The 25,841-nt window shown below is 39.8% G+C and overlaps 1 protein-coding gene across 1 annotated transcript; it reads left to right on the top strand.

Annotated features, from left to right (window-relative positions):
• Positions 1–201: 201 nt before the first annotated feature.
• On the top strand, positions 202–25,280 carry LOC150087752 (uncharacterized). The gene is made up of 5 exons (XM_090370146.1): positions 202–272; positions 12,949–13,168; positions 16,577–16,783; positions 21,742–21,964; positions 25,100–25,280. The coding sequence occupies exons 2-4, from the start codon at positions 12,964–12,966 to the stop codon at positions 21,831–21,833; spliced, it is 504 nt and encodes a 167-aa protein (XP_090226272.1). The 5' UTR covers positions 202–272; positions 12,949–12,963; the 3' UTR covers positions 21,834–21,964; positions 25,100–25,280.
• The last annotated feature ends 561 nt before the right edge of the window (positions 25,281–25,841 follow it).

Raw genomic sequence — 25,841 nt, 5'->3', positions numbered from 1 at the left:
AATTTTATTTATTTATTATTCTTTTTCTTTTTTTTTTTCAGTGGTGAAAGGATGTCTGAAAATCTATCATTAAAAAAAAAAAAAACCAGCAAAACCAACTTCCGCTTAACATCATCAACATTACTAGCCAATGGCAGTCTTTCCATATGACGTCATATCTTGAACGTTCAAGTACAGAGCAAACGGAAAGTGAAAGTAAACGAGGAAGTTGGACGAAGAAGCGCGTATGGTTACATCTGTGCCTGCCTTCTTGGTTTGTCAAGGATTTATTTGTATGTATTGCTATATTATACATAATAATGATTAAAAATAAAGACAAACTTTCTATGGCTTCCCATAATTCTAGGAGTGTTGACCACTTCATGGGAATTAAAAATTTTGAATATAAGGATCAAAATTTTCTAGATCCAACTATAAGGATTTTATATAGCAACCTTAAGTTCAGATCTGAACATAAGGCTTCCGTGTAGGAGTTTTACAGTTGGATCCAAACATAAGGTTCTCAGTAAGCTGTTAAATGTTCCTTTAAATTTTTATTATTTATTTCTGCTGCTGTTTTTTTTTGTTTTTTTGCAAATATTTTTACATATGTATTATAGAAAATCTGAATTTATCAGTATAATATTATCATAAATTTAAAAAGAATTTCGCTACTATTTGTGGAAGAATATTTTATATTTGAATTTTAGTTTTCAGAAATCCTGGGAATATTTTAGACTCAATTGTGATTTCATGTCCCTCTCCAAACCTGAGTTTTTTTTGTTTTTTAATAAAAATCTATAAATATATATTGTCCCACCAAAAGTCAAGGGACACTCATCTGGTTGCAGGGAATTGTGGATGACAACGAAATAAGTAAATATTTTGTCCGACGAATGTGACCAGCCCAGAATTCGTTTAGCACAAGGAGAGAACTAATTGTTTCAGAGGAGATTGATATTTGAGTATCATGGGGGGGGGGGTGCTATTTCCTCAGGAATTAATTAATATTTTCTCAGGAATTAATATTCCTGAGGAAATAGCACCACATCCAAGCCAACACGTTGAAGAAATAGAAGAACAGCAGTACTGATTCTAAGAAACGCCCGGGTAGGCATAAAATAGTGACAGGAGATGATTTGTTCTTCGTTTTTTGGTATGAGAAAGATGAATCAGGGAGCACAAATACAAAATTTTGGGGGCGGGTAACAAAAGCCTGGATCTCGTGAAGTCTGAGAGTGTTATTGATCACTGGAATGAATGAATTGTTTGCTACAGGTAGTGGAGGTGAAGAGTTTGGTAAAGTTCAAAGCGGAATTGGACAGCCACGTTTTGTCAACAAGGAAGGTATCAGCGATAGAATTCCCCTCCCTCCGCCCTTTTTGGCAGATGCCGAAAGAGCCCTCTTTCTTGAATCATTTCGCCATTATAATATTAATATTAACACTCCTAATTCTGTCTAGACCAGCGATTCCCAACATGGACGGTAGCGCTCCCCGGGGGAACGTTACAGACTTTCAGGGGGCGTTGACATGTCTAAAAACTTTAAGGGGGCGTTGACATTTGGTGGTCTGATGCGACATTTGAAACATTTAAGTTTAAATTTATTTAATACTGCGATATCTACTTTCATTATGAAGTTGGAGTTGTTTAAACATACCATGTGCAGAAGAGTTTTTTTTTTGCACTTTCCTACCATGAGCAGCATAAAAACATTCTATTTAGACTGTGAGTTGGAAGAATATTGCTTACATCTGCAGTCACTGAAAAGTGACTTTGAGAATCGCTTTAAAGATTTGATTGATTTGGAAATATCTGTCTCGGTAACAAATCCATTAATTTTCAAAGCAGAAGACCAAGAACTTAGTTTGCAAGAAGAAATTGATGCGCTTCAAAATGATGAAGAATCGAAGCAAATCTTCAACAGTAGAGGACATCAAGTCATGTGGCTGAAACATCATGTGAAATTTCCTGCTGTATGGAGAAAAGCAAAACTTCTTTATATTGATTCACTGCACTAAATCCTCGTCCAACGAGGATTTAGTGCAGTGAATCGTATACTAGTGAAGAATAGAAACAGTTTGATATTGTTAATCCTGGTGACTTAAGACTATCCAAGTATACTCCAAATATTGTGAAGTTAGCCAAACTCATCAAGCTCAAGGATCACACTAGTATTTTATAATAAACTCATTTTATTTACTTTTCTATAACTATGTATGTATATTAATAAATCATACTAAGAATTCAATTTATAATCTAAGTGCAATAAAAAGACATGATAAAAGCAATCATTGAAAATGCCTTTTATGCATTACTCATATTTTAAGGGAATAATAGGAAGCATTGGCATGTACTTAATCTGAGGAGGAGGGGCGTTGGGCAGAAAAAGATTTTGTAAGGGGACATTGGGTCGAAAAAGGTTGGGTAACGCTGATCTAGACCGCTTCAAAGCGGTTGTTGTTGTGGGGCTTTAGGACATAAGCAACTAAAACCACATTGCTCTGTGTACACTGTTTGTAAATTGCTTGTTTTCTGATTGATTTTCTCTTTGCTGGTCGAAAAACACGAGTTTCCGGGATTTGTTGACTTCTTCCGGAAAAGAAATCCTTCTTTCCGGGAGAAAAGGCCATGCTACCTCGTCTGAGATCGACTAACTCAGCCGCGTTGTGAAAAAGCCCCATAAAAATTCCTTGCGTCATCGGCAGTACTCGAACTCAGGTCTTTTCCACCCGGCGTAGGGAGGACGACAATTCTACCAACTGTGCTTCTCATGAGGGTTTCAAAACAGTTTTCAGTGCGTAAATGTCATCAAGACTCTGCTTTAATGATTCTTTGAGGAGGCAAGCAATAGGACAAACGGAGCCAGGTCAAGTGGTCAGGCAGCTAAATGTGGTTCACCACGACGTAAGCAGACTTTGGAATCAGTTCCCGAACATGTGAAATCTGAAACTTTCTAATGTCACTTCCACGAAAGATATCCGTTATCTAACCCTAACTGAGAGGAATCTTAGGGACTTTACTGCATGGGTACTTTCTTCAGAGATAACTTGATCTACAGATCGGCTCGTATCCAGGCTGTCTATAGACAGCTCCTTAAGAGGGGTTTTATGCCCAACGACCAGCTGTCTGTATTCCCTTGATCCCTGTTCATAAAGGAACGCATCGGTATAGTTCAGTTCTGTGTTCATAAAGGAGCCCGTTTACACTGACGTCGATGTATCTAGACTAATCTAGAAGAAATGGACTATTGGACTCTTCATTTATGAATCAAGATACAAGAAAAGCACGTTTAAAGATGTTGGGTTTATAGTGTGGCATGGAATCACTGTGATTAGCCGTTCCATTTGTTCAAGCGAGGAATTCTCAGAGCTGTAAGGTGTTACGATGAGATCTTTCATTCTCATGTTCACCCTTTTATATGAGTAACTTCCAGAGTTTCTTTTATTATAAGATAATGCAAGTCTTCACTGAACTCTCCTGATGAAGTAATATCTTCAGAGAGAGAGAGAGAGAATATAATCTGTATGGAATGGTCAGCTGGATCTCAAAGCTCAATCCTACATACAGAATACCTGTGGATTTTGTAGGCAAAGGGATTTGTCAGTCGCAGGCCCCTTATAGAAACCTCAACAGACCTTGCCTCAAGACTGAAAATTTATACTTAAAGCACTAATTAACTGTTTCGTTCTCAGCATGAGGAGCCAATGTCAGGCCATATTCTTAACTATGGAGATCCCACCGAACCATGAAATCACACTAATAAGGACAGTTTACATGGATTATCGATGAATCATTTTTGGGCCCTCATGTGCCGATTGAAAAACTGTAATATCAAACGAAATTTGACCAATTTGTGAATTATTAAGAGACACATTTTCATGTGCCTTGAATGTTTCAACTTCCTCACGCAGGTGATCTTTGAGTTCAGCTGATCTTTTAATTTTCCCAAGCTGCCAGCCTCAACTACCTGCGGAGGTAACTTATTCTGGTAATTAACAACTCTCTAAATCTCTTTTTCCATAATTTGAATTTATGGCTCCACAGTGCCTCCGTAGCCGAGTGGTCAGGAGCGGGAGTGCAGTAGCAAGCACGCGCTCTTTGAGAAGACCGGGGTTCAAGCCCCTGACTGCTAAATACGGTCGATCTGTCAACCTGCACTGAACCAGCGTGGCAGATTATGGTCCATTTCCTTCAACACGAATCGTTGAGGAGGCTTCCATCCTGCAGCGGATTGATAATGGCTGCAGTTTACCTTTAGTGCTGGAATTAACAGTGAAAATTTCGCCATTATTAATTTTACTGTCCCCTCATAAAACCTTGCAGGCTTAAATGAGGATCCTACTAAGAGGGCTGATTGTTGAGCACTGTAGACAACATATTCAATGTCTTTCCTTATACACGTTCCCTTTGGAAGATCTCACCAAGCCAATTGTCCGTTTTTGGACAATTATGATCTCCCTATCTCTAAAATAAAATGTTTGTTAAAGCATCGATTAGATACCATAGGCCTTCCTGGCCGACTGTCTACACTGCTCAGAATTTACATACACCATTGTCAAAACTCCCGTTGTCATCTCCAAGAGTCTTACACGTCTTTAAGCTTGAAAGTTTTTTTTTACTAAATAATCTATAATTTGAATATCGCTAACTTCATGCTTTCCAGCTTCACTCGCACAGCCTCTCCTCATCGTGAAGAATCTTTCATCCTTAAATGTTGATGCAAAGTACCAGTTCACTTCATCAGCAACATCAGCTGAGTTATCTAGGACTTTCCCACACCAGTACACAAAGGTTTGATCTGATTCGTTTTCTTCTTTGTATTCACATACATGAAAAACTCCTCGTCTCCATTCTTTTCTCTCTTAGCCAGTGCTTTCTCATACTCAGCCTTAGCCTTGTTAACCTTATTTGTGGTGGTACTATTGCGATTATTTTGTAGCCGTTGTGGGATTCAGTACTTTTCATCGCTCTGTAACTTTCCCATGCTATTCTTTTCTGTTTTATTAAACTTGCTAGCTCATTATTAATCCATCTCAGCATCCTCCTAATTCGCATCAAATACGTTGCAATCAAACAGAAAGAACTCGGAATAAACCTTATCTATAACAAGGAAGACTGAGAACTGCATATACTTCCACCAGTAATAGCAACCAAGTTCCTGGTCTACTTCTCCGTTCGTTGAAACCTTCCCACGGTACATGAAAAGGACCCGATGAAGGACTGTAGATAATAGTTGGAAGTATTTGTGACGTCATGCAGGAGATGGGTTTTTCTGCGAAGGGTGTTTTATCTTCAAGAGAAAGAGGAAAGGTTAACAGTAGAAAATTACTATTGCATTGCAAGCAGTAATTAGAAAGGCAGCTTTTCTCCAAGTTCACATACAAATTGGTCATTATTAAGTGCATCCTGTTTGCAACGGCTGCTAAGCAGCTAAGCGAAAATAAATCAGACAAAAAAGCCAGAAATCCACACCAAAAGACATGCTTCTTCTTCTTTTTCTTCTTCTTATGCAATACACTTGGAATACAAAATTTAATATCTTAAGTATCGAGAACAGGAACAGACGCATTCTTCTGGGGTGGAGGAACCCAGCCGAATACCTGAACATGACAAAAGCCCGATGGGGAAGATGGGCCTTCTCTGTCAAACAGTTGGTGCCACAGAGTGGCCTGCAACGCTACTTCTGCAGCCTTCCCCGTTGTCTTACGTCCACCTTCCAAGTGGATGTTGTCGCAGAGCATGCAAAGTTTTAAAAACAACTCGCGATTAGGCTTCTGGCAAACCCCAATTCCACATATCCTTCCAGGGGATTGCCTTTTTTGTCTCAACCCATCAGCTCATCTCCCTCTCATACAGTTTTATTAAATTAAATGAATAATTTTTTTTACAGGGCACACTCTTTAGACCCGAAGGTCCTAAGGCATGAGGCGTGTGTACAAATATATTGTGTCTGAAGATTGCGCGTGTTCTCTGGTCGATTTGATCTTTATAATATCTTTCGCAAGGTTCTTTCCCTATATTTTGGAAATTTATCTTGTTGAAAATCCTACAGAAGCCTGGTAAATAACATACTTCACCTCGTTTCTATAGGCTTATTGCTCTCTTTTCAGTTTATGAGAGACTCCGCACATTTAGACTTTCTGTCTTGCTTCTGCAAAACAACAGTTTTTCTAATAATCAGTTTGGTTTTTTCCCCAGGGCTTGGTACCAAAGATGCTTTGGTTCAATTGGTGAAGTTAATTCATCCCACTACTCATACAATGGGTAACGTGAGGTGCTTTTGATTCTCTCTGGTCGGAAAGTGTCTTCAAAATTCTTCACCTTCTCCATTGCTCAAAACAGCTTTACTTAAATTTTCGGGACTACTTCTCCAATCGTTTTGTCACAGTCGCTTCGAACTTGCACGCTATAACCAGACCAGTATTTCGTGGCTGTTCCTATGTTCCTAGGGCTCTGTTTTGAGCCCCCTTTCTATGGATTCTAGTTTTAAACCAACGGCTTTTAAAGGAATACTAATCTTACTCTTCACTTTCCCTTGCCGATAATCTTCTCTAGTTTTCTATGGTAACTTCTCGGCTCAGCTTGAAACCATTACTAACAAAATTCTGCTTGACTCCCACAATTTGGTTTCCATTAACAAATTGAAAATTTCAATGTCCAAGAGTTGCATGATGGTTTTTAAAGAACATTTTTCTACCAACAGACCTCCTCTTCTCAAGTTTAATAATCAATCCATTCCTTTTGTTATTTAGATATTAAAATTGATAACTGGCTCACCTTACCACGCATCTCGCACTTGGCGGGAAAAAAATAAAAAATTCTCTGGTACGTTTGTTCGTATTTCCAAATAGGAGTGGGGACTTAGTGCTAAAACTCTTCCTTTAAGGTGTAAAACAGTTGTTCTTCGCATTGCCTCTTACGAGACTGGAGCTTTGTTTCACCATGCCAGGCCCTTCACTATTCGATCTAAGTCAATAAGTTCAAATCAACGTTCCTTTCTCCTTGTTTTTGTTCGTGCTTGTCGCACGGTGTTCATTCCTGTTCTTCAAATTCTCATTAACACCCTTCCCCTTGATCTTCTTTTAATCTTCAGAGGACTTTCATACTGCATTCGAAAGGATCATTTATTTGAATTCGATGGTATCTGGATTGAACTGGATCTTTCTCTAAAGACAGAATCACTTATCGATTCTTTCTTACTGCTTCCATCTTCAATAAGGCAAATTTAAAATGGCTAATCCCACATCTCTTCACTTGCATGAAGAGATGTGGGATTATGAAGCTTTCTTATTTTATCTACAACTCCACTCGGTTTCTGTGTTCTGCCTGAAGATGTTGCCCATATATTATTTTCAATTGTCCCGCATATGAGACCTATAAATAACGGCTATTTTCCATCACTGGTCTTGTTATGTCTGGGCAAGGAAAAGTGTTTATCACCTGCAGAAACAACTTTCAAACATTTTAAGCATTTGCGTTTGATGTATCCCCCCTAAGAAAACCATTAACCATTATTCCTCATCATAGTCTCCGACAATGCTCCTTCTCACAAGGCTGTTCTCACAATGGATTTTACAATCAGCTGTGGCTTTGAAAACCTGCAGCACCCACCGTATCCTCCTGACCTCTCAATTTTATACTTCTTCCTTTTCCCTAAAATGAAGAACCACTTACAGGGCCGCAGAAACAATTTCATCCTCAGAGACTCACGAGGGAGTAATTAGCATATGAGGCATATGATGCGAGAAAGCAAGCTTATACAGCATCAGCCAAAAAAAAAAAAAAAAAAAAAAACTTCCCATTTCACCCATCCTGTCACTCCAAATGTTTGTTTAATTCAGCTTTAAATTTATTTAAGCTATCAACTTCCACTACAACAGATGGATGCCTGTTCCAGCAATCAACTACCTGTTGGCTAAAGGCAAATTTCCGCACATCTATCCTGCAACTGTCTTTCCTCAGTTTGAGTCTATGCCCCATCAGGTTCTCAATCTGAGCAAACGGAAGTATCCCGTCAGCATTGAGCCTGCCCAAATATTCAATGCCTTATACAACTCAATCAGATCGTCTCGCAGGTGCCTAGTCTCCAGATGCTGAAACTTGCAGAACTTAGCCTTTCTTCGTAAACGCATTTGCGTTTGATGTATTCATCCCTTTGTTCCTCTCACCAATCTTGTTGCCCTTCTCTGTGCTCGTTCTAGCAACTCTACATCCTTCCTAAAATGAGGCCTCCAGACCTGTATGCAGTACTCAAGGTGTGGCCTGACCACTGCCTTATACAAAGCGATAATCACCTCCTTGTGTCTTCTAGCAAAATTCCTATATATCATTGGCAAAACTCCATGACCTGCTCTGGCAGCCCGTCTGCGCTCTCAGAGAACTTCGTATCTGGCTGCACAATTATTCCCAGGTCTTTTTCATTCTCCACCTCCCTGAGTGTAGTACCACAGAGTTGGTAAGTTTCTCGGGGGTTACTGCTACCCATTTGCAGTACTTTGCATTTGTCAATGTTAAACTTCAGTTGCCACTTCTCAGCCAATCTACCTAACTTTTCTAGATTCTGTTGCAGTAGCATATTGTCTTTACTGTCATTAACAACCCTGCCAACCTTTGCATCATCTGAAAACTTGGACATTAAGCCTAATATACCTTCATCGATATCATTGATAAATACACAAGACATTAATGGGCTCAGCACCGAACCCTGGGGGCCTCTGCTAATAACATTAGTCCACGTAGAGCAGTGTCCATTTATTACCAATCTCTGTCGTCTCCCATTCAACCACCCTTTTATCCATTGCAGTAACTTTCCCTCCAATGCCACACTGCTCCAATTTGTACAGCAGTTTTCCATGTGCAACAGTATCAAAAGCTTTCCTGAAATCCAAGTATATGATATCAAAATTATTTTTGGCATTCAGTTCCTTTGTGACCACATCGTAGTATCCAATCAAATTGGTCAGACAACACCTTCCTTTAACAAATCCATGCTGTGTCTTAACTATTGCTCCTGTCTGGTCTAGGTGATCCTGTAACACCTCTTTAACCAGTGACTCCATTATTTTCCTCGGAACAGAAGTTAAACTAGCAGGTCTGTAATTATTTGTGTCACCCTTTGAACCCTTTTGTGAATTGGGGATACATTTGCACATTCCAGTCCATGGGGACCTTCCCTGATTCTAAGGATTCTCTCATAATTATGGCTAAGGGTTTGCTTACTTCCCTTGCTGCCTCCTTCAGTATAACTGGATAGATTCCATCTGCCCCAGGTGCTTTTTTTTATCTTTAACTTAAACAATTTCTCCTCCACTTTGCTCTCAGTTATTACAAAATCACTTAGCTCCCTGTTAGAGTTTGATAAACTTCTCACATTCCCCTCCCTGAATATTTCCTCATGTGTGAATGTAGATGCAAAATACTCATTCAGTTTATCAGCTACTTGAGTAGGATCATCAATAGTCGAACCATCTATGTTAAGTGGACCAATCTGATTCATCCCTTTCCTTCTAGTGTTTATATAAGTGAAGAACTCATTGCTGTTTTTCTTTGCGTCCTTTGCCAAAGAATAATATGAATAATCTTTCTCGTAATGTGCCATAGGCTTCTGTGTCGCATGATAATTTATATGCATCCCACGCATTTTTCTTCTCTGCCAGGAGCCTCATTAATTCATCTGACATCCATTTAGGCCTGAACCTTGAACATTATTTCTTAGTTGGTATGAAAAGCCTAGTAGTCTCCAAGATTAAGTCCCTGAAGGCTTCCCATTTAGAATTCACCGTTGGTAACATCATCAGTTGATCCCACTGCACAAAATTTCGAAATCACGGTAGCCACCTTTACAAAAACAAAAACCCTTCCCTTTACCCTTGGTAGTAGTTACATCTTTAAGTAAATCCCACATCAGTACACTGTGATCACTGTCATCTATTTACCTGCAATTCCTTTATCTGCAAATTCCTAATGCATGAATAATCACTGCTGATAGTCAGATCGAGAGTATTACTCCCTCTGGTTGCCCCTCTAACATGTTGCTGTAGAAAACAATCCTCCAATAAATCCATGAAAGTTTTGCTAGCGTACGAGTGAGCAACCCATAAGTTCCAGTCAATATCTGGAACGTTAAAATTCCCCATTACAAGACATTCTGATTTACTTGCCCATTCTACTGTATTTCTCTACACCACTGTTCATTGTACTCATCTGCGTAATTAGGCCACTGTCCACCCTTGTCAACTGGATGCCTTTCCTTTGATTTTATGTGTTTGTTAACATAACGAAGAGGAAGCCTGGTTTTCTGTTCCAAGTGAGGAGTATCAATAAGAGGTCTGAAAGAGCTTCTCAACAAATGAGAAAATTTATAAATTTCTTTGGGCAACTGGCAACCGTCCAGTAGGTAGCTGAGTTGAATAATCATCGTCTTCCCCACAGGAGGAAAAGAACCTGAGTTCAATTCCCAATGACAAGAAGAATTTTTGTGTCTTTTTCACAGTCTGGCTATACCCCATCGTATCTCCGACCCTAGTTGGAGTAATGATTTGAGCTAAAAGCAGTTATATTTGTATCCAAAACGCTGTTATCTCCTGGCCCTAATAAAGTTGCCAGACAGTGTAGAATTTCTAACGATATAATTGCGTGTTTGGGAACAATATTTTGGTGGCGTAATAAGCTGATAACAAGGAAGATGGAGAGTACTACATGTGCTGCCACCAATAACAGCAGCTAATTTCCGGGTCCACTTGGTGCTGAAAGTAGTTATAAGCTACTGAAAGTTAAGCGCAGTTAAGATATTTGTATTTGAAAGCAAGAAAGGAAGATTACGAGTGTAAATCAGTCATTGAAAAGGTAAGTTTTTCATTACTTTCTTTATTTATGTTTCTGTTCCAAAACTTCGCTGGCCAGAAATTTAGAAACCTTTTGCAATTGTTGTCAACAGATAATTAAACGGTATGCAAATGCGAGTTGTCGCATGGTATTATCACAAGCTCATTGATTTCAAATAAATACTGTACGCATTCCTGGATCGCCTTCTCAATCGATCCGGTAATGCGAAAGATAGGTGATCTTTCTGATTTCCAGAAAGATGTTATGGAAGTTGAAGAAATTGGGATTTCAAGAATGATGTAGACGAGTCATCAGGAAGGAGAGGGGAGTAACAAATGTTCTTTGAGTGGGTAGTGTAAGCTTGCGTAACTTCTAAATACAATTAAGGATTGTATTCATGATATATTCTAAAAATTATCCAAAAACTCATGTGCCAATCCTTGGAAAGAATCCTCAGGTATCTGACACCAGCTGGACAGAAGAATCATCTGAAGTTCCTCACCGGCGCAGGGCACTTGCGTGGACTGGCGAATACTGTCTTTACCACATCCCATAAATGTTCGATAGATTGATGTCGAGGAAATTTGAATGCCAGGGAATAGAATACAAGAAATACTTGGACATGAACCTCGACTCATTCCTGCACAATGCAGGCCTTGTAACATGGGGCGTTATTTTATTATTATTAGTGGCAGATGATGCAAGAAAGCAAGCTTAAATTGCAACTGGAATGAAACCGTCCACATTACCTGTCAATCCCATCCAGTTATTTGTCCAGTTCTTCCTTGAATTTATTCAAACTGCTCGCTTCTGCAACAACAACAGATGGAAGTTTGTTTCAGCAATGAACTGGAACAAACTTCCATCTGGCTGAGGGCAAACTATCGCGCATCTCTCCTGCAACCGTGGCGCACTATGGCCATAGTTGCCGATGCGCCCAATAAATTCCGAAACAAACAAACAACTCCTGCAACCTTCTTCCTCAGTTTGAATTTGTTTCCTATTTCGTGTGTAGTCTGCGCAAGAGGAAAAATGATATCAGCGTTGAGCTTTCCCAATCCATTTAAAGCCTTGAACAGCTCAATCAGATCGTCATACAGGTACCTAGCCTTCAGACGCTGCAGTTTGCAGAATCGAAGCCTGTATTTGTAAGACCACCCTTTAATTTCCTTTACAAATTTCATTGTCCTTCCCCGTACCGTTCCATTAGATCTCATCCTTCCTAAAACGAGGCATCCAGACTTGTATGCAGTACTCAGGATGCAGCTTAACCAATGCCTTATACAATGGGATAATCATTTCCTCACCCCTGCTAGCAAATCACGGTTAGTCCGAAGGTACGCCTAGATAGGATCTGGAGGTGAGGGTGTGTTCAATGAGTATGAAGTAGACCCAGTGATGTGCATGAAAATATCCCCAAACCATGATACCACCCACCTCGTCCAACCTGTATTAGTAATAGTTAAGGTTTTTAGAACATCAGCGACTAAGGCCATAGTGCTCCGTATTCAAATTGCGTGTTTTCTGGGATCAATTTTCTGTTTTCTGGACAAAAAAACCCCATGATCCCTCGTTGAGACCGACTAACTCAGCAACGTTGTGAAAAATACCCATAAAAATTTCTCGCATCGTTGATGGATTCGAACCCAGATCTTTTTCACCGGGTGTGAGGAGGACAGCGATTCTCCCAACTGTGCTACCCACGAGGCCACTTGTGGGAGGAGATAAATGCAGGTTATTGCTGTACGTTATTTCTGTTGACTACTTGGGCCTGCATAATGTGCTCATCACATATAGGAAACCTCTAAAATGATGTATATTTTAGAAAAAAAAAATAGATAAATTCCAAATTATCCTTAGGGATTATTTAGGGTCTTGGTCCTTAAGAGAACCATTAAGAACCATTACTCCTTAAGAGAACCATTAAGATAAATTCACCTTCAGTTCTCCTATGACTAATTCCTTACCTCCCTGGACGTGTGCTTGAATCAGGTGATGAGCGTCTGTATTTATTATTTTTTAAACGTAAATAAAGCTTTTCACAATTCATGCTTCGGTTGAGTTCTTGTTCAAATATTCAAAAATAACTTGAAATGCATGCACATATTCTGAAATGGATCTCTTTCTTGCCCTTCATTGCAGTTCCACAATTCACAGATGGATGAAAACACAGACAACTCGCTGGAGCTGCTTAAACTTATCCAAAAAGAAATCTGTGCTGACAGAAGTAATCGATATTCTAATTTTGATGAGGTCTCCCCTATTCGTTCTTCTGTTCCCCAAAAGAATAGTTTGGAAGGTGACAGCAAAGAGAGTTCCATTCAGCTTGACGACAGTGCTAAACAAAGTACACTATCTGAAGGTAAGTTCAAAGCATGTGCAAAATTTCGTCTTGGCTTCTTATATCAATATAAGTGTAATATGAACAAATACAGAGAGAGAGAGAGAGAGAGAGGCTTGACCTGTAGTTCCGAATCTTTTTTTTCTGTACAGTACTCTTTTTTTTTTTTTTCCTGTACATCACTGGGAGAGATTCGATCCTGCAGTCACAAGTCTCATATAAAGAAGGTGTTGCGCATCAATTATTTAGGAGAGCGATGGATCCCTCAGAGCGTTGGTAAGGTCCTTGGCATGAACCATACCAACAACCAGTACCCTTTTTGTCGTTTTAGCAGAGACATTTCTAGCTAAAAACATTTGGCGATTGGCTGACAAATACATTGGTGTGCAAAATTTAAGGACCAGTCAGGTTTTCACCTATAGCTTCTCATAGGAGTGGCCTGGATATGGGAAAAGGATACCAAAGGATACGTGAGGTACAGAAATGACAAAGGAAACAACACCGACACAACAACGGAAACAAAACGGTACAGAGGGACTTTATTCAAAAAGGGCAACATAGCACTGCCAAAGATGGAACAAAGGGAAGTGGTCAGTAGGAGATATGGCCACCCCTAATGTCGATGCAGGCTTTTCACCGCCTGTCCATACTTAGAACAATGTTGTTGATAAGTTCTTGCGGTAACATCGTCCATTCCTCTGTCAGCGCCATCTTCAGCTGGTGAACATTTTCTGGTGGTTGTGAACGTGCCGCTATGCGTCTCCCCAGAGCGTCCCAGATGGGATTTAGATCGTCGGATCGGGCAGGCCAATCCATACGAACAATGTCTTCACTTTTCAAAACATATCAACAGCTTAAGTGGGATGGTGTGTGTGGCGTTATCATCCATAAACACGAACTCGGGGCCAATGGCACCTCGGAACAGATGCACATGGGGAAGAATTACCTCAGTACAGTAGCATGCACCGGTTACAGTACCGCCTTCCAGTATCTGGAGTTGTGTACGCCCATCCAGATAACGCCTCCCCAGACGAGAACACCTCGACCGCCATATCGATCCCTTTCAGTGATGTTAGCTGGGTGATATCGTGTGCCAACCTCTCGCTAGATTAGCTGACGTCCAGAATCGTTGCTGAGACTGAATCTACTCTCATCAGTAAAGAGTACCTTAAGTAAAGATTTTGTGGTTGTAACCTTTAGAAATAGTGTTGATCCTTATGTTTTGCACACCAGTGTAATTAAACGAAATGGTATTCATATATAAGTTGTTAGATGGTAACTTAACCTCCAATAACAAACACCTTCATAAAGGTGTTTGTTGTTGAAGCATATTTAGCAGGAGCCACAATTGTGAAAACGAAGGAAGTCACTGATGTGTCGAAAGCAACCAGCTGAAAATCATAAAACGAGTTGAAGACGAAAGGAGAATGCAGCTATACAAAGAAGAGATACGGCGAAAAGTTGGTACTCCGAGAACAAGACTGCAGAAATTTAAAGAAAATTGTGCGTCAGAAGAGAAGGTCCAGTGTACAACAAATAACTAAAAAATTCAATTTAGGCAAAGAAATACTCATTTTCAATGTGGTGGGAGTTGAAGAATCTGAGATTGGTCAGTGGTGTGCCTATACGAGTGCCACTTCTTTCTGTAAAAAATCGAAAGAATTTTTACAGAAAGAACTGGAGTGGTTCTGCCAAGGCCAAGACTAGACAGACTGTGAATCAGTGGGAAAAAGATCATGTGGTCGGACGAGTCTTGATATTCTTTTTTAACCAATAGTAAGGTGAAAGGTGGCGTGAACCTTATGAGGCCATCCATGCATTCTGACCATCTCGTGTTCAAGAATAAAGATGCTGGAAATAGTATAATGGTGTGGGGCATGTTTGGTTCTGTTGTACTTAATGGGTCCGCTAATATCGTTAGATGACGTGTTGCCTCCAGTGAATATCCTTCTGTCGTAGGGATTAAGTTCACCTGGATTGCGGATTTTTTAAAGACGACAACGAAACTGTCTACCGTGCAAAAATCCACAAATATCCTGATGGAAGAATGGTCAAATCCGGTGGTAGATTCCTTCACCTAATGAATAATGATTTCTAATTTTTCACCCAGTGAGTGTATACTCGCATATATAGATATATATAATCGCACTTTAAAGTGTGTACATCCATTTCTTGCGGATAGCATTTATTCTTCTTAAAGGTTTCTGTATGGCAGCACCAGCAAGTAATGGATTGCGTAAGTGAATCCATTAGGTGAGGTGTTAGTATTAGTTCCATTTATAGAAATGGCAGAAGGAAAGCATATGTTTCACGATCCATGGCTAACGACTTATAGTTTTTTTCATTCATTTATTGCTATGGAAACCGAAAATGCTCGTGTAATATATAATGACTTTCTGACAGCAATTGTCATCATCATCAGTGCTAAAGATACTATCTTTTATCTTTTGGATCCTATACAAAATACTTTTGTTATTAGCTGTATTTGTTGTCATTGAGGGCGCTTTTGATTCTCTCTGGTGGGAAAGCGCCCTCGAGGTCTTCAGGCCCTTAAGCTCATGCGCCACTGCTTTTCGGATTGCTTTATAACTGTCCCACCTAATTTTCAGGCTGTCAAAAAACAGGTTTTCCATGAGTATCCTCAAGGGTCTGTATTTGTACCCTTCATCTAAAATCTTGTTTTAATTTAATGGTTAATCAAGGATTTTCCAAACTATTCTGCTCTATCTTACGCCAAGGATTTGGTTTTCCTTTTTCACAATAACTCTCCAGATGGCAATTAGAACATACAACTGATATCATCTTAAAAGAACTTTTCAACTGGTCAGGTGAAAATAAACTAACCATCTGCATCTAAGATCCAAATGATAGTCTTTAAAGGAACTTTCTCGTCCACTTGTTAAAATTAAAAGAACCTCCGTTCCCTTTGTTACCTCTTTAAATACCTTGGCACTCTTATTGACAACTGGCTAATTCTGTTGATTGCTTGAGTTTGTAGCATGAACTGATCGTAGAGAGAAAGCTACTGATATGACCATGTATACTGTACACAAAAAATGATGGACCATCCATAAAGATGAGTTAGGATCTTGGTTAATCCTTTAGAATGATTTGAGGTCCATTAAGATAAATTTACATTCAATTCTCTTAACTAAGATATTTGGATTTCAGGAAAGTTTTTGACACTGTTGCGCATGGAAGACTATTGTACAAATTGGAGCAGAATGGTATCAAGGGTAAGTTGCTACAATGGATAAAAGGATGGTTAATTTGTATCAGCTGATGAATCGCTGTATTTATTTTTCTTTATTAATTGCAAATGATGATTTTCATAATTTCATACTTTGGTTGAGTTCATGTTCAGATAACTGGAGAATATTTTGAAATTCAAGTTCTGAAATGGGAATTATTCGTTATCCTTCATTACAGGTCCCCAAATTGTAAATAACCACTACATCTGGCAAGAAGACCAGCGTATTGAAATACAGTTTTGTGCTAACAGAGATCAACGGCTTTCTAATTTTCGTGAGCTCTGCCGGATTGTTTCTTCTACCGTTTCCAAAGACTCCAACTGCGAAGTTAAGAGCAAAAAGAATTCCAAGCGTATTACAGACAATGTGCATCGTGCATCGACAGGTAAGTGCACAGTGGTGGAACACAATACGTTATGCTGTAATGCAATACATTGAACAACTTCTGAAAATCTAAAGTTATTATAAGTAAAATACACACGCTGGTCAAACAATAAGAACCTTTGTATTAGGACAATCGCAGACAGAAGAAATGTAAACGCATCGTGCCAGAATCGTGAAAGAATAGTTCGGAGAACATGGCATGGATTTCCTCCATCCTCCTTAGTGTCCACTTACACCTAATCTCAATCTTTTTGAGAATGTGTGGATATGCTGAAGAGAGCTGTTTGGCAACGAATCCTCTTTCTTCAACCTTCTCGCAGCTACGCGATATTTTACTGGAACTGTGGTCATAATTACACCAAAAGCACTAAAACGCCTTATAGAATCCATGTCACGCCGCACACTTGCTGTTATTCGAAAGAAAGCTTGCCCAATTCGATACTGAATAGAGGTTCGTTTTTTTTTTGGCCAGTGTGTTTATTTTATATGTAAATTGCCTGTGTTCTGTGGTCAATTTGCCTGTTTGCTGGACGAAACACCCGAGTTTCGAGTTTCTGGTAATGAAAACCCTAGCTTGAAACATATAGGAAACGTCTAAAGTGATTCATGTCTTTTAGAAAAAAATAATTGCTACAAATCATCCATTAGAATGATTCTGTTGTTTCTGATTAATCATTCAATATGATTCGAAAATCCCGATTATTCCTTAAGAGTGATTCGATATTTCAGTTAATCCGTTAGGATTGTTCGACATCCTGGTAATCCATGAGGACGTAGCGAGATCCTGATTTATGCTTAAGGATGATAACAGACTTATTTGCACCATTAGATTTCTCTGACATCCAAACCTGTCACCTTCAACCATGGAAGCCGTAGCCCTCAAAGTGAACTTCCAACAGCCAAATTTCTTGTTCAACCGCGGTGTACTGGTGCAAGGTCCAAACATACCCTACATTGTAGATTATGTATTTTTTTCTCCTCTGTCCCGTCTGACTATTTCGCGGTCAGAACTCTTGGCACTAATCTTCCAGCCCGCACTTACCACAAACGATCTCTCTACAGGAAACTAAACAGACACTGAAAGTATCCCTCTGATTACTACTCTTTCACAGAGTCTTGGTCATGATTACCGATTTTTCTCTTCCTACAAAATTAGATGGATCAAGCCACACATGAACTACACAGCGAACAAAAGACACAGCTATAATGTTGCTATGGGGACATCAACAACATGTAATGTTTAAGCCATGGAACCAAAAAAAAAAAAAGCATTAAACAAAAAAACCTCTTCTTCACCAGCCTCCTGATACTCCTTTACACTCAGACCATTTTGCAGGAGCTTCATAGTAATTTTGAAGGCTAATAACTTCCAACCAAATGGCCCTTCTTATACATCGAAGCATATTTACTGTACACAGACTGACTCTGAAGCTGTTACTCAACCTTCGTTTTGGCCTAGGGGTGTGATCATTCGACCTTTTTTCCAGGTATCTTGATGATTCCCTGCTGCAAATAGCACCATAAGCTCTACAAATGCAACGGGCTATGAAGTGTCTTTCACATCAAGGAAGAATTGCAGGGGAGGTGCTGCAGTCATATACAAGGCAGATAACCTTTTCTTTGGTAAGCAGTCTTCTAGTGAAACTTTTGAACAGATTTGGGAGTCACTGACAATTAAAAAATTTCTTAGAGTGATTAAGCAAGCAAAGGCAGATTACGAAAAATCTTTGGCAAAGGATGCTAAAAAAAAAAACAGCAAGGATTTCTTTATTTATATAAACTCTAAAAGGAAGGGGATGAATCTGATTGGTCCACTTGATATCGATGGTTCGACTGTTGATGATCCTGCTCAGATAGCAAAGAAACTGAATGAGTATGTATTTTGCATCTACATTCACACATGAGCAGTTATTAAGGTTTGAAAATGGCAGAAGGTTATCAAATTTTACCAGGGTGCTTAATGATTTTGGAATAACTGAAAGCAAAGTGGAGGAGAAATTGTTGAAGTTAAACATAAGAAAGGCACCTGGGGTGGATGGGATCAATCCAGTTATATTAAAGGAGGCAGCAAAACAACTAAGCAAACCCTTAGCCATAATTATGAGAGCATCCTTGGACTCAGGGGAGGTTCTCACTGACTGGAGATGTGCAAATGTATCCCCAATTCACAAAGGGGGATCGAAGGGTGACACGAGTAATTACAGACCAGTTAGTTTAACTTCTGTTCCGGGTAAAATAATGGAGTCACTGGTTAAAGATGCATTGCAGGATCATCTAGACAAGACTGCAGTAATAATTAAGACACAGCATGGGTTTGTTAAGGGAAAGCCTCGTCTGACAAATTTGATTGGATACTATGATGTGGTTACAAAGGAACTGGATGCAAAAAATAATTTTGATATCATATATTTGGATTTCAGGAAAGTTTTTGACACTGTTGCGCATGGAAGACTATTGTACAAATTGGAGCAGAATGGTATTAAGGGTAAGTTGCTACAATGGATAAAAGGATGGTTAAGTGGGAGAAGACAGAGGGTGGTAATCAATGGGTGCTGCTCTTCGTGGACTAATGTTATTAGTGGTGTCCCACAGGGTTCGGTGTTGGGTCCACTGTTGTTTTGTGTATTTATCAATGATATTGATAAAGGTAGATCAGGTTTAATGTCGAAGTTTGCAGATGATACAAAGGTTGGCAGGGTTGTTAATGACAGTAATGGCAGTGTGCTACTGCAACAGGATCTAGATAATTTGGGCAGATTGGCTAAGAAGTGGCAACTGAAGTTCAACCTTGACAAATGCAAAGTACTGCATATGGGTAGAAGTAACCCCAGAGAAACGTACCAACTGTGTGGTACTACACTTAAGGTGGTAGAAAATGAAAAAGACCTGGGAGTAATTGTGCAGTCAGATATGAAGTTTTCTAAGCAATGCAGACAAGCTGCCAGGGCAGGTCATGGGGTTTTGTCAATGATATATAGGAATTTTTCTAGCAGGGAAAAAGGACGTGATTGTCCTTCTGTATAAGGCAATGGTTAGGCCACGCCTTGAGTACTGCGTACAGGTCTGGAGGCCTCAATTTAGGAAGGATGTAGATTTGCTTCAACGTGTACAGAGAAGGGCAACAAGATTGGTGAGGGGAATGAAGGGATCCTCTTACCAAGAGAGGCTTAAGTTCTGCAAATTACAGTGGCTGGAGACTAGGCACCTGCGCGGTGATCTGATTGAGGTGTATAAGGCCTTGAATGGGATCAGCACGCTGAATTCTAATGAGATCCTTCCACTTGTTCAGATTACGAACCTACGGGGACATAAATTCAAATTAATGAAAGACAGATGTAGAATAGCTGTGCGGAAATTTGCCTTTAGCCGGGGGGTGGCTAATTGCTGTAACAAACTTCCACCTGTCGTTGTGGAAGTTGATAGGTTGAATAAATTTAAGGAGGAACTGGAGAGGCATTTGGAGGGATTGTGTGATTTTTTTGGTTGATGCTGCATAAGCTCATACACTTGCTTTCTTGCATCACGTGCCAGTACTACTACTAGTACTACTATTTATATTATCCCCTGCACCGACTACAACCATCATTACAGAAACCACTAATTGGCTCACTGACCAAATGTATCTGAATGTGACGTATCATATGAGGCAATTTTAACCTTCCACCACAACTGCACTATTTTGAAAATTTGCTTGTATAATCACTCGCAACAGCTGGCCTCAATATTGCTGATGACTTCCCGACCAGAGAGCTGAACCGTCTCGATCTAGCGTTCACATCTATACCAATCATCATGGTGCATCCCCGGAGACTTTCCTTCCTTCTGACCATTTTCCTATTGTTTTTCTCCTCCCCATGGGTTTAAATGCTTGTCTACTTGGGTATATGTTTTGTATATTAGGTGATGGGTGTCTGTATATGCAAATAACGACTGTCATTGTTTCATGCATTGATTGAGTTCCTGTTCAGATAACTGAAAAATAATTAAATTCCTGCCACATACACTCATGAGCCAAAACATTATGACCACCTATCTAATGGCGTAATGTGCTGCCTTTCGCCGTGATAATCGCTTTCACCCAACGTGGCATCGACTCCACGAGACCGCCCGCAAGCATCATGGAGCATTTGGACAGAAGGACCTCCTGGAATTTGGCAACGGAACGAGGCACTGGCGTGCCTCGTTCCGTTGCCAAATGGTGCGTTCCACCGCATCTTACAAATGTTCGATGGGATTGAGGTCGGAGGAATTTTGCCTCCAGGGTAGCACACGAAATGGTTGAATACGATTTGTGAACAATTGCTGCACAAATTCGTCTTTGGGACGCGGGACGTTGTCTTGTCGAAAGAGTCCATTGCCATCTGGATTCATGGCCACCATGTACGGCAAACCTTCGTCCGAAACAATGCTTTGGTTATGAGAGTGCGTTCAATGGGGATGAAGGGACCCAGAGAGATCCATGAAAACCCTAACCCATGAAACCACGACCGCTGGCCTGTTTTCGTCTAACCATGCAGTCTGATTGCGGCTATTCACCTGCTCACCGTCGAATACGCACATTATAGTCTGGCGTCAACTGAGGGATCGTGAGACTGTTTGTTATCCCGGAAAGCACGTGCCAATCACCGTTCACTTCGACTGTTCCAGGACAGGAACACTACCCGTGGTAGTGTCCCTGTCCTGCTCTCAGTAGCCGACAATGGCTGCAGTTTCTTAGCGCCGCAAGTAATTCCCTTTTCAAACTCTGTCATGTTCTTCCCATTTCCCATTGCAGGGGCTCCGTATTGGCAAACTGACAAGCACTACCTTATCGTCACTATACATGTTGCACCGATCGGTGAAGTCAATCTTAGGTGCTGTGGGATGTGTTCACTCGTGGAAACAAGGGTGGACGTAATGTTTTGGCTAATGAGCGCAATTCTTAAATAGGACTTTTGTACTATATTTCCATCATTGCAGTGCCACAATCTGAAAAGGACCAACCAGATGATGATGAAAAGTGCAGAGCTTCGCTCGGATCTTGCTGTCCCAAAAGATGTACGATTTTGTAATTCTCATGAGTGTTCCTCTGCAAATTCTTCTTCCGTTCCCAAAAACCCCCAGGTGGGAGGTGATAACAGAATCTCAAGCAGTTTTTTGGCGACTCTACACGTAGTCCTACAAGAAAATGCATCATCCACAGGTAAGTACAGAGTAAATGCACGATAAGTTCTTCTGTGGTAATACAGTTCAAAACTTTCTGTTGGCTTCTGATGCACAGATTGTGTTTGAAAATTTCTTTCCAGTAGATTATATATTTAGTTTAAATGAGTAGGGATGGGCACCGTTCAGTCTGGTTCCCCAAGGTTCAGGAGTGATGGGAAAGCTAGGTTTCCAGAATTCTCGTCGACTCGTATCTCAACTATTGTCCCAACAAAGAAGTTAATAAATCTTGCAAACTTCTGTAATGATTCCTATATTTTATAAAAAAATAAATTCCGAATCATCCTTAAGGATTATTGGAAAGATTCTGTTTAATCCGCAAGGATTATCTACAGATCTGATTAATGCTTAATGATGATTTTTTCCTGTTTAATCCTTAATAATGATTCGAAATTGTGACTAATCTTTAAGTATGATTTCAGACCCTAATCACCCCTTAAGGATGTTTCGGGATTCTGGTTAATCCTTAAGGACTATTTGAGATCCATTAAGATAAATTCATATTCAGTTTTCCTATAACTAATCGCGTGACCTTACCTGGCCCACTGTATTAAGTGATGGGTGTCTGTGTATAGTATATACGAGGTACAGCAATAAAGTTCTCGGAGTGGCGCAATACAAAGAGCGCAAAGTGAAGGAGCTGAAAAGTGGTTTTATTTTTAATCAAATCAAATTCTATTTAATCAAATTCTGATTGAATGCACTTATTACAGCTTTCTAGAAGATTCTGAAAAGAGTCAGTGTAGGCGTCCAAAAAGGTGATGCTCAGGTCGGCGGTTTTTCTTTATGTTCTCAACATCCTGAAATCTCTTTCCTTTGAGGGCAGTTTTCACCTTGGGATTTGCGTGTATTACAGACACAAATCAGGGTTTATGTATTGAATTAAGGTGACCCTAATATAATAATTTAAATTTATTTTTTCGCCTTGGGAAAGAGGAAGAAATCTGCTGGTGCGAGATCGGAAGAATAGGGTGGATGGGTCTTCTGTACAATGCCATGTTTCGTCAGAAATGTCTTCATAACAAATTCCAAATGGGAAGGGCATTGGCATGCAACAAGAACCAGCTGACTTTCTCTCGAAATTGTGGCCTTAACCGGGAAATGCGCTTCAGTAGTTCTTTGAAGCATCTGTACGTAGAACGAGGTATTGACTGTTTCTCCCGTTCACACCCTGTTTGTCGAAAAACGTAATCATCATCGTCTTGATCCAGAACTTTTGTAAACGAAACCTTTTCGGCCTTGATGATTTTGAAGTTTACTGGATGCTCTGATTCTTCTTCTTCTCTGGGTCATTGAAACACCCAACACTCATCTCCAGTGACAACGCAGTAAAGGAAATTAGTATTGTCTTGAGAAATCTGATGACGTCTACGCATGATGACACTCTTCATTGCTTCAGCTCATCCGTGAGGCTGTACAGCAAAGATTTTGCAAAGTCCTTCCTTTTCTCCAAATTTTCATGCAGAATTTGACGAATCATCTACTTCCATTTCCAACTCATCAGCCATCATTCTGAGGGTCGAACAACGATCTCTTGCTACAATTTCCCGAACTTCTGCAACTCTGTCTTCATTTAGAGAAGTTTACAAGTGCTCACTTTTTGAGTCATCGCGAACATCCTCAACTCACCGAGTATGCCATTCAGACGCATTGGTATAACTTAATATTTTCTATGTTTCTGTTGCAGTTTTACCAATTTAAAGCAAAATTTGATATTCGTTCATGCCTCCATTGCAAAATCCTGAGAGGAAACGTTAACGTTACTAATGAAACTTGCAGCCCCTCAGCCTCCTAGACAATCTCTGTACCGCCATCTGTTGGAAAAATCTGAACTAAAACGTACCACTTCCGTTTGTTTTCAAACTCATCGAACATAACCCCAACAGTACCAGTTCTGGACCTTTATTGACACACCTCATATACATATATATATAGTTTTTCTAATATATACCCATATATGTATTTTGTGTGTAAATTTCGTGTGTTCTCTGGTCGATTTGTCTGTTTTGCTGGACGAAAAAACTGCAGTTTCTGGGGGTTAAAACGTTGCTATCTACGCCTGAGACTGAATAACTCAGCCACGGAGTGAAAAAAGCCCATTAAAATTCCTCGTGTCATCGACGGGATTCGAACCCGGGCCTTTTTTGTGGGGAGGATTGTGGCGGTACCACTGTGCTTCCCGCGCAGACCGGCATTAAGCACCGAGGAATTTATCTGTGATGAGATATCGATACTAGAGTCCCACCCTTAATGAAATTTACTCTCGCAAACCATTATATCTGGTTGCTGCCAAAAAAATTTTAAAATATTCCTCCTGCATATGAGTATACAAGATTCTGCTCAAAACTGAATGAAAATCTGCTGACAAGGCTATCTGGACTGGAAGCTTTTTCGGGTACTTAAAACCTTCCAGTCCATCACCTGATTAAACGGAAATCATGCCTCAAGACTAGAGGAGCAAAGCAATGGACTTGAAATAGTGGGAGTGCTGTGATTCGGGGGAGAACTGAAGATGGCGGTTCTTCTACGAATCACGGCCTAATGAAATGTGTTACTTGTGCGATGTTTGCGGGTTGCTGGAACGGGGCATTATGGAGCCAATAGAGAGAGAGAGTCTTTGCGTGTGTCAGTGCAAAAAAGTATAAGGAAATTAGGCACGTAGCTCAGAGTTCTGATGGGCTTGTTTGTATTAAAGGATCTTATGAAAATAATTTTACTGATACGATCTGTGCAAACATTGACACCCGAAGATTTAAAACAATCATCTAACCAAGAAAAATAAGAACAGAGATCACACAGATCTTCTGATTTTACATTCTTGTAATGCCAAACAACGCAAGAGTGGCCAGAAGAGGAAGGGTCATTAGGGGAAAAAACCATCACCAAGTTGTGATCTGAGATGCCCTAGGACCACTGATCTCGACAGTGTACTTGGAAGGGTTGTTTGCCAGAAAAAAAAATCAAGAATGTTGACTGTGTGGTGTTTGAAATTTCTGGTATTCTGGTAGGTAAATGAAAAATCTGTGCGAGGTCATTATTAATATAAAATATTTTTTATAACACTTATTTTCGTATTTATGTGTTGTATTTATATTATCTCTTTGTTTCATTTCAGGAAAGGAACCGGTGATCAGAATAAAGTCATGAACATTCGGGATATTTTGGTACGTCATACATCATTCATACATCATCTCATACGTCATTCAAAATATTTGCGTACGGCGTTCATACGTCCTTCATGGTATTTTCAAATGTTTCTAAAAGAGACATTTCGTTGCCGCATCCATTCGCAACGTGCAACTGCTGTTGAAGTCATCATTATGGAACAGAAACAATAAAAACAGTTTTAGTAATTTATTGTGTCTTGTAGTTCTAATAGCAATTAAACCAAATTTCTATTAACAGGAAAATTTATTTTCCAATTACTGTACTCATATACGCTGATATTGAGAGCATCACAGCACCCTGTGACAAGAAATAATTTCGGTTAAACAGTACTAAGGAATCAGACCCTGTGTGCATTTGCGCAATAGGGATCCATCCTTCTGCAATGAGGAAGAATACGCCAGGTGTGCATGTTATGGATGCTGAGAATACAACATCACCTTTTGAGGACACAAAAGGTGATGTTGTTGTACACGTTACTAATAATAATATTAAGAACAGAAGATGTGACGATTTACTTAACAAGTACAGGGCAATGTTGAGAAAAAAGCCCCCGACTTAAGACTAAATTTGAAAGTGTCTGCTTTTCTACATAGACACATAGGAGGGAGTACATGATAAGAGCCTTGTCAATCAATTCGGCCCTAAAGAGACTATGCAAGGCTGGGACAGTATTTTTCTCAACATGGCCA

Source organism: Mastigoproctus giganteus, chromosome 3, assembly GCF_048544385.1.
Source record: "Mastigoproctus giganteus isolate SK-2022 chromosome 3, ASM4854438v1, whole genome shotgun sequence".
Lineage (NCBI taxonomy): Eukaryota > Metazoa > Arthropoda > Arachnida > Uropygi > Thelyphonidae > Mastigoproctus > Mastigoproctus giganteus.
This window is presented reverse-complemented; position numbering and strand designations above follow the sequence as displayed.

Excerpts from the sequence above, each read along its gene's own strand:
- LOC150087752 (XM_090370146.1), top strand. The coding sequence starts at position 12,964 with ATGGATGAAAACACAGACAACTCGCTGGAGCTGCTTAAACTTATCCAA. Across the intron at positions 13,169-16,576 it reads ACAAAGTACACTATCTGAAG|GTCCCCAAATTGTAAATAAC; the intron begins GTAAGTTCAAAG and ends CCTTCATTACAG. Across the intron at positions 16,784-21,741 it reads TGTGCATCGTGCATCGACAG|TGCCACAATCTGAAAAGGAC; the intron begins GTAAGTGCACAG and ends CCATCATTGCAG.